General features: G+C 40.5%; 1 protein-coding gene across 4 annotated transcripts in view; it reads left to right on the forward strand.

Moving 5' to 3' along the window:
- The first annotated feature begins 7,621 nt into the window (after positions 1 to 7,621).
- The window catches only part of AKAP7 (A-kinase anchoring protein 7), a 145,294-nt gene continuing 134,869 nt past the window's right edge, over positions 7,622 to 18,046 (forward strand). For all 4 annotated transcript variants that reach the window (XM_064598107.1, XM_045865543.3, XM_064598108.1 and 1 more), the window contains exons 1-2: positions 7,622 to 7,775; positions 13,678 to 13,806. In XM_064598107.1, coding sequence (XP_064454177.1) covers positions 7,757 to 7,775; positions 13,678 to 13,806 — 148 coding nt within the window. In that variant the 5' untranslated portion in view covers positions 7,622 to 7,756. The remainder of the gene's footprint in view (positions 7,776 to 13,677; positions 13,807 to 18,046) is intronic.

Consider the following 18,046-nt stretch of genomic DNA (forward strand, 5'->3'; position numbering starts at 1 on the left):
AATACCTTCAAGCACATTAAGAGGACAGTGAAACCAACAAATAATATTTAGCCCCGATGACCTACAAAGTAGAATCTGACATAGCTTGTAACACTTTCATTTCAGTATTCAGAAGATCTTACCAGAAAGTAACAACAAGAAATCACTAATGCAAAATGGTCTATTGGAAAGCATGATGGTTGACATGATTTATATGATACAAAAAATAGCCAAGAAAACATGTGGTTTTGAGCTAAATCTTATAGGATAAACTATCAGATGAGAAACAAATTCCCAGCACTAATCAAATTCAGGAAGCCTAATTAGAGCTGTTAAGCCTAATCTCACAATTGGCATGTGACCAAAACATGGTCAGAAGTACCAACTGCTTTAGTGTATAAAAATAGAGATTATCTCAAGACCAACAATATAAGAACATTATTATCTCTAAGTAATGATACAAACTAGTACATTCCTCATAATATTAAATGATCCCATTTCATTTGATTGAAGAAAAAGAATCACGTTCTTGATAAATATATTCTTACGGTGATTATTTCTTATTTTTACCTGGAAAGGAAGAAGTGTAGTAAGTATGTAGTAATTCAGGAAGCTGATGAAATGTATTCAAAGGAAAAACAAGATTCTGATTGTAATCGCAAAGACAATGAAAGTGTTCTATCCATCATCCCCTAACTCCATACACTCTCCCTGGGTGTCCTCAAACAAACCCATAGTTTCAATGACCACTTGTATGTCTCTAAAACTTCTAAATCACCCAAATTCTTCCTCCAGTGTCTTCTCCTCCCAGCAAATGATTCCGACACCTATTTTCATGACAACGTTAGAAAGTAACTCCCTTGACACAGCCCCATCCAAAAACTCAACGGAATCCATCTATCCTACCAGTCCTTCCTATTTCTCTTATCTAAGATCAATGCCTTCATCTTGTTCTGACGTTATACTCCTAATATTACTTAACCGGTTTTATTCCTTCACTGTATCTCTCTCTACTAGTTCCTTCCCATGGGCATTTAAATGGAACGGAGTTGAATGACACTCCCACCCCTCAAAAGCTAGTGAAACTGCTCAAATTCTGGTGGAACATGAAAGTCCCACCACCCATGTACAATTGCTGCAAATTCTTATGCACTTACAACCATAGGACCCTCCCAGCCTCTAAGCAAGTTGTCCTCATGTGCTCTGTGTTCCTCAGCCTTCTCTTTGGTTTCTACAGCGAAATTGCTCACACTTAAAATTGATGGATTTAATTATTGATTTTACTCAAGATGCCTGAGGCATGAGGAGAAGGGTTGCATTACCCCCCACACACTTACTGTCATCTTGCTCCCTCAACTTGCCCCTCTCCATCCTCTCACTTCTCATTCATCCACTTCATTCTGGATTGCTCTGAGAACTCCCAACTCACCCCACTTCTAATGTCTTGGTGCCAACCAATTTTCTTTCTCCACATTATTGTTTGCTAAGTTTTGCCAGGGCTTGTCTTGCAATCTCTTAAATCTAGCATTTCCATTTCATTTCTGGGCCAATACCTTAGTTCAAGTCTCTGCCTCTCATTCTTTGATGACTACAGTACCACAGTGAACTAACTAGACTTGGGGCTTTGACTCTCTCTGCCTTCTCCAGTAAATCCTACACAGACATAAGAGATGTGTCTTTCTGAAGCCAACATTCACCATGTCAGTTCCAAGGTCAGAGGTCTTTAGCAAATCCCAATTCTTATGTAATAAAGTCCCGATTGCTTATCCTGGCATTTAAGACCTTCTATAATCTGGTCCCAACCTAATTTTCCAGCCTTATCTCCCAGACCTCTGAACCAGTCAAACTGGTAGACCCACTCTCTCGTACCTACTTGCACAGTCCTGACTTCCAGCTTGGAATGTGTTACCCCCTGTGCTCTAACTCTCTCACTCCACTCATTTTCAGACCTGGTCTCAAATATTACCTCCTCTTCCAAGCTTTCCCTGGCTCTCTCAGGAAATCTTTATCCTTTGGACACATTATCTCATTTCTTTTGATCTGTATTAGGGTGACAATTGTCTCTGTTTGCTTAGGACTGAGGGGTTTCCTTGGACATGAGACTTTCAGTGCTAAAACTGAACAGTCCTTGGCAAACCAGGACTGTTGGGCACTCCACCTATAATATATGTGGTGAGAGTTCTTGGGAAGGAAGGGAAGGCAGTGACTTTTGTGGAAACCTGCTGTGGAAATTCAGATGTCAGGGCTGTCAACAAAAAACTCCAGGGAGGGAAAAGGAAGGTGAGGACACTTATTGGCCCTAAGGATAGGCCAGGTGGGGCTGAAACCTTTAGATTAACACATAGCCAAAGGGATCCCATTTCTGCAGTTCCCTTCTACACACACACACACACACACACACACACACACACACATTAATTTATTTATATTAAATAAATAATTAACTTTGAAGGAATTAAGAAGAGCAAGGGTGAATACAAAGATACATTCCAAGTAAAGGAGTTTTATCTTTTTTCAATTTTTATTTTTTAAGGATTTATTTATTCATTTTTTTTAGAGAGAGAGAGAGTGCACGTGAGCAGGGGGAGGGGGCAGAGGGAAAGGGAGAGAATCCTCAAGCAGACTCCCTGCTAAGCTCGGAGCCTGATGAGGGGGCTTAATCCCAGGATCCTGAGATCATGACTTAAGCTGAAATCAAGAGTCAGACACTCAGCGGACTGAGGCACCCAGGCACCCCCCACAATGAGGAGTTTTAATAAGGAGCTAAGTGGGTGGGAAAAGTACAAATCTTAAAACCAAGAGGAGTATCTAGATGGGTAAACAACCTTTTCCTTTTATTGTTACCTTGGAAACAGAGTAGGAGTTATTCAGTGCTAGGAGAATTAAATACAACCCAGAAGTTAAGGTCAGGCTTTGTGGAGATTCTCTAATGCTAAATTGAAATCCAAGGTGAGTTAGAAAGTTTTGCTAAAATGGCAGCAGATTAGAGAATTTTGTTAGATTTGCAAGATGCACTTGCATTTCAGATCTGATATAGAAGAATATTCAGATCCGTTAAGAAAAGGAAACTGTTGTAATTGTTTCTTCTGTTATAGAAGAAAAGATGAATGAATGAAGATGTATTATATACAGATGAATGGTGAGTAAAGGAAGCATGTATCTGTTAAATGTAGATGCATGTTAAAAGGGATGGAAGGACCAACAGGTATCTAATAATCATGAGGCATTAGGTGTACATGAGACACCTGTAGACAGGGGTACTTGTCTCTGTACCTTTCCAATAGAGCAAGTATGTGTCAGCAGCTTAGGGAACCTCCCAAGTATGGGCCCCCTCGCATGAACCTCAGTGCTTGTCCACATAACACATATAAGCAGAGAAAGCTGATGGAGTAGCAGAGATAGACAGGATGAATGAATATTGCATACTCCAGGAAACACATTTGTATAAAGATTTAATATTCAGCCATTGAAATTATGGTATAAAAGAATATTTAATGACTGTGAAATTAATCACAATATATTGCAAGGAAAAATGCAGGTTACAAGGCCAGATGCAATATTATTCTATATTTATAAAATACATGCTATAGCACACGTGTGTGTATGTATGTCTATATCTAGAGAGATATACTTCTGCTTGATATGTTATAGTTAATTTTAAATGTTATTCCATGAGTTTTCCTGAATTTAAAAATTGTATAAAACAACACAAGTTACATATATAAATTAGAAATCAGAGGGGCGCCTGGGTGGCTCAGTCGGTTAAGCGTCTGCCTTTGGCTCAGGTCATGATCCCAGGGTCCTGGGACACAGCCCCACATCGGGCTCCCTGCTCGGCGGGAAGCCTTCTTCTCCCTCTCCCACTCCCCCTGCTTGTGTTCCCTCTCTCGCTGTGTCTCTCTCTGTCAAATAAATAAATAAAATCTTAAAACAAAATTAGAAATTTGAAGTCAGAAATATTTAAAATAATTTAAAATGTTGTTTCTTGACATTTAATTTTTCAGACCTTTTAATTGTGACTGGCTACTGAAATAAATCTATTATTAAATAGGTGTGATGATTTTTTTTAAATGTAATAAACGTGGCCTCCCTTTGTCCCCTTTATTATTCTTTTTAATGTAATGAACAGTGATTTCTTAAACAAATGTTATACTCAAACATTAATTTAAAAGCATACATGTTTTATTGTTAAACACACATTTCTCATCCAACAAAATGAAAGGTCCTCCTGAGTTGCCCTGGATGACCAAGGGCCGCAGTTGACTTTCTACTGATAACTGGCTATGTCTTGTGGAACTGTGTGACTTCATTTTCTTTGATAACCATTTGTAGATGTAGTTTATTGGGAGGACCAAAGAAACTTCTAGGACAAAAACTAAAGCAGCAATAACTGTTTTGGTAGAAATGCATGGGGATGAGACCATAACCCAAAAGAGAACCAAGGAGTTGGCCAGATGCATGAGCCAATTCAGCAGCAGGCCCTGAAGGTCAGAGAGGGTGGGAGCCCAGGAGTGTTGTTGCAGCTTGAACTGGAACCCTTCCAATCCAGTTCTCTTGGCACTGTACATTGTCCTCTGGGGAGAAAAAGGCTGTGCGTGTGAACTGCTAAAAGATAAACTGAGTCATATTAAATTTTTAAGAGTTTATTTGAGCAAACATTGTTTTGAAGCTGGTGGCATCTAATCTAGCAGAGAGGAAGGAGCTCTGGATGGGGAGCTGTACAAAATGAAAGACTCTTATGAGCAGAAGGGATGGGAACAAGGAGGTTATACTAGGAACAAAAACTGTGTGGATTCTCGCAAGGTTATTTTCCTTGAGGAGGTGGCAGGGATCTATCAGGCAGATTCCTTAACTAGTGCTGATCAGGTGACTCCTGACTGACTGGTTTAAGATTCCATTTCTAGGACAGTTGAAACTATAATTAAGTCTTGGTTTGGTGATGTGGGGCTTGACATAAGTGATTCTGTTTTGGGCCTGTTGTCTTGTTTTTAACAAAAGGAACATGCTATCTCAATGAATTATCTCTCAGAGGTCCAAATAATCTTCTGTGTCACCTTATCCATTGTTAAAAAACAAAATTCAACTGAATACATTTGAAGATCAAATTGACTTTATTCAATGATTCATCAAAAGGGGCAGCATATCACCTAGCAAATAAAAAGGAGCTCTAAATAGGTGAACAAAATGTGAGACTTTTATAGTCAAAAGAGGGCAGGGACAAGGAAAGGGCAGATTACATTATCTTTCTTTGGGGGATAGAAGGGGTCTATCAGGTGGATTACCTCACTAGTGCTGACCAAGAAATTCCAAATTTACTGGTTTAAGATTACTTTACTGGGAGAGGTTGAAATTGTCATTAGGTTAGATATGAAGTGCTGGTTTACTGACGTGACACTTAGCATAAGTGACTCCATTTTGGGTCTGTTGTCTCTGTCTCCGCCTCTCTCTCAGTACCACCAAGCAGAATGTAAAGCACGGGGTAAAACTGGTGTTCTCATTTGCAAGAGATTGTAACCCTGAGGACTGAGACGATCCATGTGGCCAGGTGAACCACCAATCAGCCGAGGTCTGGTGAGGACCAAGAGCTTCCTGGAAAGGAGACTGAACTGGAGGGGCTCAGAGAGGCAAAGGCAGCCTGGAAGATTCATTAGCGATGTCAGACACCATTTAGAACCCCAGATGTATTTTGGAGGTATTTCACCAGAGTTCTTGCTACAGCAGGTAGGTTCATTTAGCAATTAACACTCACATGTTAATGTCAGTGTCAGCTGTTTTTTTGCCTTAGGCTGTGAAGCTTTAGGACATCATTACTTATGATACTGTTTCTTTTTTATGAAATTTATTTGGGTGTGTTGCTTTCTTTTTTTGACATATCTGAGTATTTAAACAGATCTGATGCTTATAAAAGTTTCATTCATTCAACAACTATTCATTGAGTAACCTCTATGCACTTGGAAATACTAAGACTTTGTCTGCTTTCAGGTGGTGACTAGGAAATGTCTGGTAAATAAAGGTTGTTTAATAAGGTTCATTATGCAGATATGAGTTACTCTTCTCTGCTGATAGGATTTCTACCTCTTCCGGAATTGGGGAACATCTTTACAAATGGAAATTTATGTCACCCTCACAAAGTGAAATTTATGCCCTGCTTTTAGCATAAAGGGAGAGGGCAGAATTCTTTCACTGCTGTTTCTCAATTGCTCCCAGCCCCAAATCTTGATGTCCAAGTGACATCTTTTGGGGTGGCATATTCTTTTTTTTTTTTTAAGATTTTATTTATTTATTTGACAGAGAGACACAGCGAGAGAGGGAACACAAGCAGGGGGAGTGGGAGAGAGAGAAGCAGGCTTTCCGCTGAGCAGGGAGCCCGATGTGGGGCTCGATCCCAGGACCCCGGGATCATGACTGGAGCCGAAGGCAGACGCTTAACGACTGAGCCACCCAGGCGCCCCTGGGGTGGCATATTCTTATCCCCTTCAATATAGGCGTGGGTTACGTTTTTTTTTTTTTTGCAGCTTTTAGTTTCTTATTGCAGAAACTCATGTTTCTTTCTCTGTTATTAGGTGATCAGTTCCTTAAGAAAAAGACCTGTCTTATTCACCTGTACAACCTCAGGGCAGTGAATGTTAGGGGAACCCGTTGTACCTCTCTAATCAGTCCATAATTGCTATGAGTGTGCAAATCATATACTCAACTTGCTAGAATCATTTTAGAATCAGAGTAACAAGCTTTATTACTTCCCGTGCATGGTCTTTACATCAACTATCGTGGTTGTGCCAAGGTCGTCTTTGCTTCCATTCCTATCCTAGGATGCATTCAAGATCAGTCAAGCGGCATTTGCGAAATAGGCTACGTTAATTTGAGGGGTGCACCTAATTTTTCTTACTGCATGGCTTCTTTGCACTTAAAAGTCCAGTAGAATTCTGTTCCAAGGTCAGCCCCCCATTAAGTAAATTGCTTTTTCTCCCATTTTACTCGTACCAGTGCTTTAATCTGCAAAAAATCAATTAGCTGGTTTCCATTTCTAGGCAGAAAACCATTGTTAAAAATTCGAGACTTTGCCACAATTTGCCTTTTTTTTTTTTTTTAAAAAAAAGCAAAGTAAATAAGACATTTAATTATACAGACGGACATGGTCTCATTCTTGTACATCTCGCTCTTTCCAAATATTTTGTAATCAGAACTATTTTGGAAGCTCTTTGCAAAACTAATCACACGGATCCTTAGAAGACCGCGGGCCATGGAATGCTTGCAGGCAGGTCCCAATCTCACCCTAATCTCAAAGCGTGGGGCGGGAAAGGCCGCGCCACGGGAAGTGCCTGAGGGCTGCCAAAGGCCGCAGGAGGCCTCCCGGTCGGGAGCGCAGCTGGGGACGGAGCGCCGCCAGGCAGAGAAGCGCCCCCAGCTCTCCGCCGCGCCGGTCGCGGCGCCCGCTCTGCCCTCCCCGCGCGGGGCTCGCGTCGGACGCCCCAATCCGGGTACCACCGGCTAATTGGCCGGCCCCTTCCGCCGCTGCCCGGCGCCGGGTCTGGCCATGCAGCTCCCGCGGGCCCTGCGGCTCTGGGGGCTCGGCGCCTCCGCCCGCCTGCTCGCCGCGGCCCGAGCCCCCCGCGCCGCCCCCCGTGGCCACCGCCCCCCGCCCCGGCCGCGCGCCCCGGCCGCGCGCCCCCGGCCCCGCCCCGGTCTCCGCCTCCGCCTCGCGCCCACCTCTGGGCCGCAGCGCTTGGCAGCCGCCGCCACCGCCAGCCCAGACGCGCTGTCCGCTAGCGCCGCCGCCATGGAGCGCCCCGGAGCCGGTGAGCCCGGGCTGCCGAGCGGGCCGGGTGGGGCGGCCGGAGGCTCAGCGCTCAGCCTCGGGGAGGGCCGGGCCTCGCCGCCCCGCCGGCGTCCCCAGCGCGGGGAGCGCGGGGAGCGCGACCTCACGTCCTCCGCGCTCGGGGTCTCCTCTCCGTCAGTGCCGGCGGGACTCCGGGCCGCGCCGAGGAGCCTAGTGCAACCCGGCGTCCTCCGAGCTGCTTGGAACCCGGCGTTCCAGTGCGCGCGCTCTTGGTGTGGCGGGAGGCGAGGGGTGCAGACCTGCCCCGAGTTTCACTTTTGCTTCCCCCTTTCTGATCTTGTGACCTTCAGTTCCAATTTCAAGCTCCCCCCCCCCATGGTGTTTGTGTGGTCAGTGAAACCCAGAAAAGTCTCGGTTTTCGTTGTCTATCCCAGACCTTAAAGGTCTGAGCCACCGCGCTGTTTCATTTAGGATTTTATGCTAGGTGTGGAAATGACCTCTTTTAAACTGGCGCCAAATCTGTAGTAGGGTCCAGAATTCATTTCCAGCTTAGGTCAGCATTATTGTGAACGGAACTTGGTGGGTGGAGCTAGTGAGGGGTTGGACTTGGGGTGAAAGAGACCAAAAACCAATTAGAGAAAAGACGCTCATCTGCGAGACACTTTTTGTAGTATAAACGCATAAAAAGAGAAAGAGCCTCAAAATGTTAAAATGTGTTACATGATAGCCGTTAACGAATAGAAATAGGTGTACAGTCATTATGGGAATGAATGATTAAGACTCGTGGGTGGGTGCGGAGGGCGTAGAGAGTGGGTGGGGGATTATCAGGGAGAAAGGAGACCCACACCCTGGCTCTGTGCTTCATGTGTGGCCTTGAAGTTCAGGATACTGGTGGCATTATCTGGGTCTTTTTCCTTACTCATACTGGGTTGGCAAAGCTTAAGATGTTTTTGGAGTTTACTGTCTCCCTATGTTCCTTTTCACCCAGTATTAAGTCCATTTCTTTCTAGTAGTGGATTGTATTTTTGTTCTCTTTTTATGAAGAGGAAACCAAAGCTGACTTGTTGATTATCACACAGCTCAACACTTATCTGGATGTAAGATGCTGCTATTTTTAGTGGCTAGGCCCTCACTAGCATGGACGGCAGTGACCCTTTCCATTGGTTCTTGGGGAGCATACCTCCCAGATATACCTAGTAGAGTGAACAGAAGAGTCTTGCTTAATGAAGTCACATTTTATTATCCAAATAGGAAGCTTGCATTTTGTGTGACAGAAAGCAAAACTGTCCTTTTTTCGTTTGTTGACCTGTCTTTAAAGTCATTTGCTGAAGTGCACATATATCTTAATGTACGGTTTTATAATATATTTTAAATGCATTAATTCTTTTTATAAAAGTAATATTCTATTTAAAATATTGGAATAGGGGCGCCTGGGTGGCTCAGTCGTTAAGCGTCTGCCTTTGGCTCAGGTCATGATCCCAGGGTCCTGGGATCAAGCCCCACATAGGGCTCTCTGCTCAGCCTGCTTCTCCCTCTCCCACTCTCCCTGCTTGTGTTCCCTCTCTCGCTGTGTCTCTCTGTCAAATAAATAAATAAATAAAATATTGGAATAACAGAATGAGGAAGAATACAAATATTTTGAGTACAGCTAGGTCAGCGTTAGAAATAATTTATATCCTTTAGACTTTGTCTATATAATTGTAATGACAGAAGATATGCAATGTTGTATTTGCTTTTTAAAAAGTCAGTATTTGTTATAAACTTTTTTCGGTTGTTGCAGTCTTTATAGCCATTATTCGTAGTTGTCATTAGAGTGAATATGCTTCATTTGTTTCTCTGTTACTGGGCATTTAAGTTGTTCCACTTTCCTTTAAACAAAGCTGTGGTGAGTCGGGGTCAGCATATGTGATAGATACAGATATGTTAGTAAGAAGAACATTTTCATAGCTTCAGAGTGTTTTCTGAAAGCATTCCCTCACTTTACAGCTCCATAAACTACGGATGTTGAGAGGCAGTGGGGTGTGTGGCCAGAAAAAGAAGTTTTGACAGTAGAGTGACAGGATTCAAATTCCAACCCCAAACTTTGCTGTAACCTCGGGCAAGTTACTTAATTGGCTAGTCTGTAAAATCAGTAAGTTAATAGTACCTCCCTGATAGCATGGTTGTATGGATTAAATGAGTCATTATCTATACTGTGCTTCCAGCTCTGCCTACTGTTACTACATACTTAAGTGTTAGCTGTCGTTTTATTTGGATTTGTGCAAAAGATAGAATTTTATTTTGACTCTAGTTAGACCACATTTTTAGTACTCAAAATGACCATTTTATGGTTTAAATGCTTTATTTAAGAGTCCGTTATTTTAAGGCAGTTTTTCAAAAGCAACATACTTCCAGCTTCTGTAGAAAGAAAGTGCAGTTACGCTGGATGTCTTTCAATCCCGTCTGTCACCTTCGCCCAAACAGTGGAGCTTAGAGAACTGGAGGAAGGCTTCCAGATTTGAACTCTGTTGAGAAACATTGTGCTAGAGAATGACCAGCAATTTTTGAAGAGTGATTTGGGAGTGGCATTCTCTTTTTTCTGAGTTAATAATTCATACCTACAAAATTGTTTCTATTATTCTGTAGTTTCATGGGACAAAGTTTGTATTTCAAGTTCTAGACTGTTGATTTTGACATAACATTGCATTCAAGAGTTTATATATGTTTTATTTGACAAGATGGAGAATGATACTGAGCAAGTACTAATATCCTTCACCTTTTATTTTTATGTCAAATGGGATAATAGTACCTTTCCTTCATCATCCTGTGAAAATGAGAATCTGTGATGTGCTGAAGCTGCCATTTAAACACCAGGAATGAGTTTTCTTGGGCATTGGCATAGCTGTACTACAATGTAACTTGAGTGATTATTAACCACTCTCAAATGTGTGCTTACCTGTATCCAGTCATGCAGTACAAATGTATTGATCACCAGCTGTGAGCTGAACACTGTACTAGGCATTGAGGAATCAAATGAAGATAAGACGTGGCACTTAAGGAACTTAGACTAGGGAGGCCGTACTTATCGATGGGGGTGTAATTATGAAAAGTGCCCCCTTTCACTTTCACAGGTGTCCCAGTTTGGGTGGTAGATTATATGATCGCTGTAACTTAGTGTCTGATGGAGAAGACTGACAAATGGACGCCTGCATGTATTTGTCCTGTGACTGGAGGAAGCACTAGGTCCTGGGAAGGAGATGGGATTGCCTAACTCAGCCCTGAGCTGGGAATCAGGAAAGTTTTCCCTAACAGGAAGCATCTGATCTGAGTTTTTACTTTTAAGTTGATTATTCTCAACTCTTAACATAATCTCTTGGTCTGGTGAAGATTGAAGTTCGGAAGAAATGGAGGGGGATCTTTGGGAGCAGTGGTTTTCCGACTTCCATTGCACATTAGAATCACCCTGCGAGGCTTCGAGAAAATACCCGCAGCTACTCTGATGTCCAGAGATTCCAATTTGATAGGCCTGGAGTGGGACCCAGACACTGGTAATTTTAAAAAGCTCCAGGTGATTCTAAAGTGCAGCCAGGATTTAGAGTTTTTTAACCAGGACAACGATGTCATCTAGAAGAGGAGATACGTAGTGGGGCCTGGAGAGTTCCTATGAATTGCCTGGGATCACACAGTTGGTGAGGTGGCAGCACACAACACTGGAATATCTGCCTCCTAATTTCTGGTACCAAACCCTTTCTCTTATAAGGCCAGCTTGCCTTGCATCATTATCCAAATGCCACTGTTGTCACCAGTGACCATTGTCCCTTCCTGATTCTGCTTTTGGTATAGCCAGAGTGATCCACAGAGCACTTGTTCTCTAACTATTGGTTAATGGAGCTCAAGATAAACTAAAAGTATTTCAATAACTTTTTTCATTTAAAAAATGGCAAGATTTAATTCATCATGCCGTTCAAGTCTTCCTTTTGCCTTCACAGTATGTGGTTAGAGCACAGAAGTCAGCCTCTTAGGCCATTCCGCGTATTGCCAGGAATCCAGTATGTTTCTGAGGGGCACAGGGACTTGAGAGCTACAATTGAAATGCCAGTGTTAATGGGCCAATTTCATATCACTGAGTTCTTTTTTTCCTCCCAGCTTTATTGAGATGTAATTGACAAATAAAACTGTATATATGTAAAGTGTACAGTGTGATGATTTTTTATAAGTATATATTATGAGATGATTGCCACAGTCAAGTTAATTAACATCCATCACCTCACATAGTTACTTTTTTTTTTTTGGTGAGAATGCTGAAGGTCTACTTTCTCAGCACATTTCAGGTATATAGTACAGTATAATTACGGTAACCATGCTGTACATTAGATCTTCAGAACTTATTAATAAGTTCTTAGATTAAGAATACAATAGAGAAAAACAAAAGTTGGGTTTATTTCATTTTGTTCTGATTTTCATTCGGCTCTGTGCATATTTAACTGCCCAAATACTCTTTGTTGCTACCTTTTCAAGTGTAGGCTTCATGGTCAGTGATGATTCTTTATGTGCCCAAAGGTACAAGATATGTATTGATGTATTTTGTTTAGGTATAAACTGCATTTATATTTTTCAGTGCAGACATAAAAATAGAGAGGAAACATTTACTTGTTTTCACATATTTCAAATAGTTGTAAGTCTGTGATTAGGCTCATAGTAAACTAATATTGAACACTGTTTGCCAGACACTCATACTTGATAAATAAATAGTATCATTATTAAGAATGTACTATTACTTTTTTTCTTTGTTTTGGTATCAAACATGACTATATATAAATCTTTTTGTATTTTTTTTGCTTTTATCTAGAAAATGTGCGTGTGCATGTGTGTGGTGTGCGTGTGTGTGATGTGTGTGAGAATAGAGATCACTCAAATTGCAATAACAATTTAGATTTTTTGGTATACATGTTTACTATTACTTTTCATGATAGTTATTATGTTGTATGTTGTAAGCCATATTCTTAATGGAATGTGGTTTATGTATTATATTTGGAAATAGAGGGTTACAACAACAGAAAGAATTAAATGACTTCATTAATATCTTTAATGGTAAATTAGTCTTTAGTAAATACATAGGGTAAAAATTATACAATTACCCCAAGATTTTGTTCAGTCCTAGTTCAGACAACATTTGTGTTCTGTCAATAAAAGCATGGAAAATAATGGTACTGGGACGACCACCTACTGATACATTTAGCAATTTTATCAGTTTAAACAGACACCCTGTTTCCCTTAACCTCCACCCAAGGTATATGATTGTTCCACCCAGAACTAGAAAACAGAGACCAAATGTGAAATGTGGCTTTAATATTAACAAATGTCTTTAATATTAGCAAATAGTTCAGGGCTGTCAGGAGAACTATAAAATCTTTTGCTTTTTAATCATGGAATTTCTAGGAAAGCATATTCAGAACCATGCATGTTTGGAGCCATGAATTTCCAATGTTAATAGAATAATGGAGAGAAAAAATTTAAAAGTCTTTATTGAAAAAAATAAAGGTCAGAACTTGTACAAATGAAAACACATACATGATGTCGTTAAAAATGTGAAGGAGACTGACAGAACTTTGTTGATTTGTTTTCAAAAGTATGTGGAAAAAATGTAGTTTTAGAGTTAAGAAAATAGCTATAAAAGATCTTAGGGATTGTTGATTAACTCAGTGTTCATCTAACCCCAAGTTGAATACTGTGCTTCAGAAAATTATTAAAGCTGTTTTACATAAAAGTGCATTTATAGAAATGTAGAATATGGTATAAATAATGTTTATATAGCTTTACAATATATTGGAATACAAGTATCATTTCTCAACAGGTGTTAATTTATGTTGAATTTGGTTGACTTGTTTTAGTTTAGGATATAATTTTAAAAAATAAATAATACATTTTTCTTTTTGATAAAGGAGGAATAAATTCCAGTGAGTGTGAAAATGTATCAAGAGAAAAAGAAACGTCAGAAGAATTTGAAGCTAATGCTATGGATTCTCTAATAGACATGCCATTTGCCACTATAGATATTAAAGATTGTGGAAGTAAGTACTGAAAATGAGACAGGTTTGCCTATTATCCAGGTTACTTGTGAATAGAAACAGGGAAAAACACCAATGTATTCTACAAATGTTTATTGACTATATACTCTGTGCCACTTACTTTGCAGTCTTATGAAGAACCTTGCTATGATTTGATATAGTTTTATCTTGAATGGGGTTCTATAACTGGGGGATCCATAAGAAATTAGTTTGGTCTTCCCCAGTGTGGAGTGCTGCCTTGCAAGGAACATCCCACCAGTCCCACTCCTGCCTCCATGGATCTAGACTCTGTCTTTTTGGGGTCCTCATTTACTCTCAGTGTTTAGCTTGCATTTTGAGCAATGAAGCCTGGTGGTAGTTTGAAAAAAAAATTAGTTCCATCTCTTCATCTAAGAAAAAGATGAGACTCAGAGAAGTTAATTAGCTAAATTCACATAATTGAAAAGACTATTTAGGGGCACCTGGGTGGCTCGGTTGAGTGTCAAACTCTTGGTTTTGGCTCAGGTCATGATCCCATGGTTGTGGGATCAAGCCTCCCTTTGGGCTCTGCTCTTGGTGGAATCTGCTTGAGATTCTGTCTCTCCCTCTCCATCTGCCCTTCCCCCCCTTTTTTGTGCGTGTGCTCTCTCTCTCAAATAAATAAATCTTTTTTTTTTTTTTTAAGAAAAGAATTACCTACAGAATCTGTGATTTCTGATTCTTTAGTCCTTTCTTTGAACAGCTATAATCTCATGAGATGAATGCTGTACATGATGCTGTGGGCTTACATGGGGCGAGGCTGTATCAGAGAGGCATGTAGCCTGGATGTGGGGGTAGTGGGTGTCCTGGAAAGCCTTCGTGGGGGTTTGATAGGAGTGAATGCCTGGTGGATAAGTATGAGCTCTCCAAGGTTCTTTCCTCTATACTAACTGTCCTGGTACTTAACTGATCCTCTGGATTTTCTATGGAGTGATGGACAAGTACAGATTCCTCTTTTATTTTGAGCAAATAAAATGAATATATCTAAAAAATGCAGTCACTTCTTTCTGATTTCATCACTTTCTCTAACTTGGGTATAAAATAAAGAAGAATTTTCCTGAATAACCGTGCCTACATGCCTGTGATGGGCATCTCCCATCCACCCTTCCTGCCCCTGAGCCCCATTCTAATCTGAATCATTCCCATTGGAGTGCTCTAAAACTTGTTCACTGTGCCAGCTCTAGGTACTTGGGACTTAACACACCTGACACAGAGCTTATCTGTTTGAATAAACAGCTTCTACTTGGGACTGACAGTGAACTACTGCAAGAATCCCAGAGAGCAAACACTATTTCTGAAGCTGCTGTATTTTATCTCCACTGGTGGGGAGAAACAATGGCCACTGGGACCAGAAAGAAGGAAGAGGATGTGTTTGTGGCTCTGCACTCCATTCTTGCTCTGAATGGTCTAGTTCCTTCTTCAGAGGATGGGCATTGGGAAGATTGGCCAGTCGTTTATACAAGAAGATCTTTTCTCTGTGGTATAGGTTATATTTATTACTAAAGAGGTGTTGTCTGTGTAAGTTAGGAGCTCAGGTCAGTCCGCACAAATCCATTTTTAGCTGTATAGCGTTGTACTACTTTTCAGTAGTTCAGTCTTTGTGAATAAGAGGTCTTTGTGGATTAGTTTAGACTCCAAACCACCAAGTACCATATTATTTTTGTGGGAAGATAGATTTCAAATTCTGAGCTCCACTTTACACACAGTCAGTGTGGTATGAGAAAAACAGAAAACTTGTGTTCTGAGTTTTGGTTATTTCATTTTCTACTTGTGTAACCTTAGACACTTAAACTGTATGAGCTGGGCTTTTCAACTGTGAACTGTGGTTAAGTTCCTCTTGTTTACCTCACAGTGTTGCTGTACACATCAGAGTAGGTAATGTGTGTAAGAGGGCAATTAAAATGTTAAACAATGTGGGGCGCCTGGGTGGCTCAGGTCATGATCCTGGAGTCCTGGGATCGAGTCCTGCATCGGGCTCCCTGCTCAGCGGGGAGTCTGCTTCTCCCTCTGACCCTCCCAACCCTCCCCCCTCTCATGTGCTCTCTCTCTCGGTCTCTCTCTCTCAAATAAATAAATAAAAAATCTTAAAAAAAAAATAAAATAAAATGTTAAACAATGCACAAATGCTATTTACAAAAGCTTTGAAACATATCCCTCAGTTATTTGGGGGCAACTTGTTCTCCTTTTTATAATAGCATTTACTAAGACACTAGAAACAAATACTAAAATTCTTTGCAAACTTGAAATTACTCGTTTTTGTGAAAGGAGATTTTTATAGAAATGCACAGAAACTGGGAGTTTTGTTGTCAACTCTTAAGATAGACGGGGTAATAGTGTTTGTATCCAAAACACAGGAAAACTGGTTTGTGGCTTGAATGGACTTAATGTGGCTTTCTCTTACATTTAGTAACATGGAAATTTAATCAATTTACTGGACTGTGGTAGACAACAACGTTAAAATTCTCAAGTTGCTGGTTGTTGCCTTTGGTTCTTTCAGTTTCCTTTGGTGGGTGGAAATTGTGAGTTTACTGCCAAGAAATTCTTGCTGATAGAAACTCTGGCAGAGCGATGAGGAAAGTACTGCTAACAAGAACATCGTGGGAAGGAGAATCCTTGCCAGTAAGAAAACTCCTCCCCAAATGCTTGGTTCAGAGTGTCTTCATTGCCAACTGTGGTACCTTTAGTGTGGGTGCTGTCATGATTAGGTGTCTTGGGGTTTGGTTGGCTGAAATGGGTCTTTACGTTTTTTGTTAGTTTTGTTTTTGAGAAGAGACTGTTTTACTAGAATTATACGGTAGAATATAAAATGTATTCAGGGTGCCTGGCTGTCTCAGTTGGTTAAGCATCTGACTGACTCCTAATCTCAGCTCAGGTCTTGATCTCAGGGTCACGAGTTCAAGCCCCACATTGGGCTCCATGCCCAGTGCGGAGCCTACTTAAAAAGAAGAATATAAAATGTATTAGAATATTATGTTGAATTAAATATAAGTTGTATTAGAATTATATATACTATAATATAAATACACACATTGGAAATAAAATATCCAAATTTATGTGCGAAAGAAAATCTTTTAGAAATGTTGAAGAGCCACATGTTCTGGCTTTATAGGTTGAACATGTTCTGGGAGAAAATATAACATTAATGAGTTGTTGACCTGGGCCTGGATGGGTCTGTTCTTTTTACAAGGTGGAAGTGTCATATATAGAAACCCAGCAAATCATCTAGGGAATGCTTAGAGTTGCTGTTAGTCTTGCCTCTGAAAGTTGAACAAGAGTTTACAATGAAGAGTCATTCTGTTGCTGGTAGGAATAGCTTAGTGTACTTCCCATGGAGTATAAATCTGTGGAGAGCTTTAGTTTAATTGCCTCAGTTCTCTCGAGAGAATCATAGTTCGTAACTATCAAGCTACATTTAAATCAAGATTGAAAATAAAATATTTGAGTGTTGTTTTTTTTTCTTTATTCCTATGTCTTTCATAAGTGTGGAATTCAGGTCTTATATCAAAGTTATAAATCTTATTTTACCTCATACAGAATTCTAACCTTGTAATTATTAGAGATTTTAAAGATATGGGAGATTATTATTTTGTTACTTATTTATTAACTAATACCATTAAGTTGTATTTTTTAAAAAAGTACTTTAACTCTTAAGTATTTTAAAATATCAAATGAAACCTGCCTTTCCCTAAAAGATTTTTTTTTAATAGAAAAATGTATCAAATAAAGATTGAATGTCAATATCTGGTACAGTAAGTGATTATCCTGAGTGAATTTTAACTTATTTTTTTTTAAAGATTTAATTTTTTGAGAGAGAGAGTGCACATGTACGAGTGGGGGAAGGGCAGAGGGAGAGGGAGAGAGAATCCCAAGCAGACTCCCTACTGAGCATGATGCCTGATGCAGGGCTTGATCTTGCAACCTTGAGATCGTAACTTGAGTCTTGAAATCAAGAGTTGAATGCTTAACCTGCTGAGCCACCCAGGTGCCCCTGCTTTTTTTTTTTTTTTTTTTAAGGAATCTCTACACCCAGCATGGGACTTGAACCCACGACTCCTGAGATCAAGAGTTGCATGCTCTACTGACTGAGCCAGCCAGGCACCCCTCCTGAATCAATTTTTTTTTTTTTTAAGATTTTATTTATTTATTTGAGAGAGAGAGAATGAGAGACAGAGAGCATGAGAGGGAGGAGGGTCAGAGGGAGAAGCAGACTCCCCGCCGAGCAGGG

This window comes from Mirounga angustirostris, unplaced genomic scaffold, assembly GCF_029215605.1.
Source record: "Mirounga angustirostris isolate CCGP_5_RB_7025 unplaced genomic scaffold, mMirAng1.0.hap1 SCAF_8, whole genome shotgun sequence".
NCBI classification, from domain to species: Eukaryota; Metazoa; Chordata; class Mammalia; order Carnivora; family Phocidae; genus Mirounga; species Mirounga angustirostris.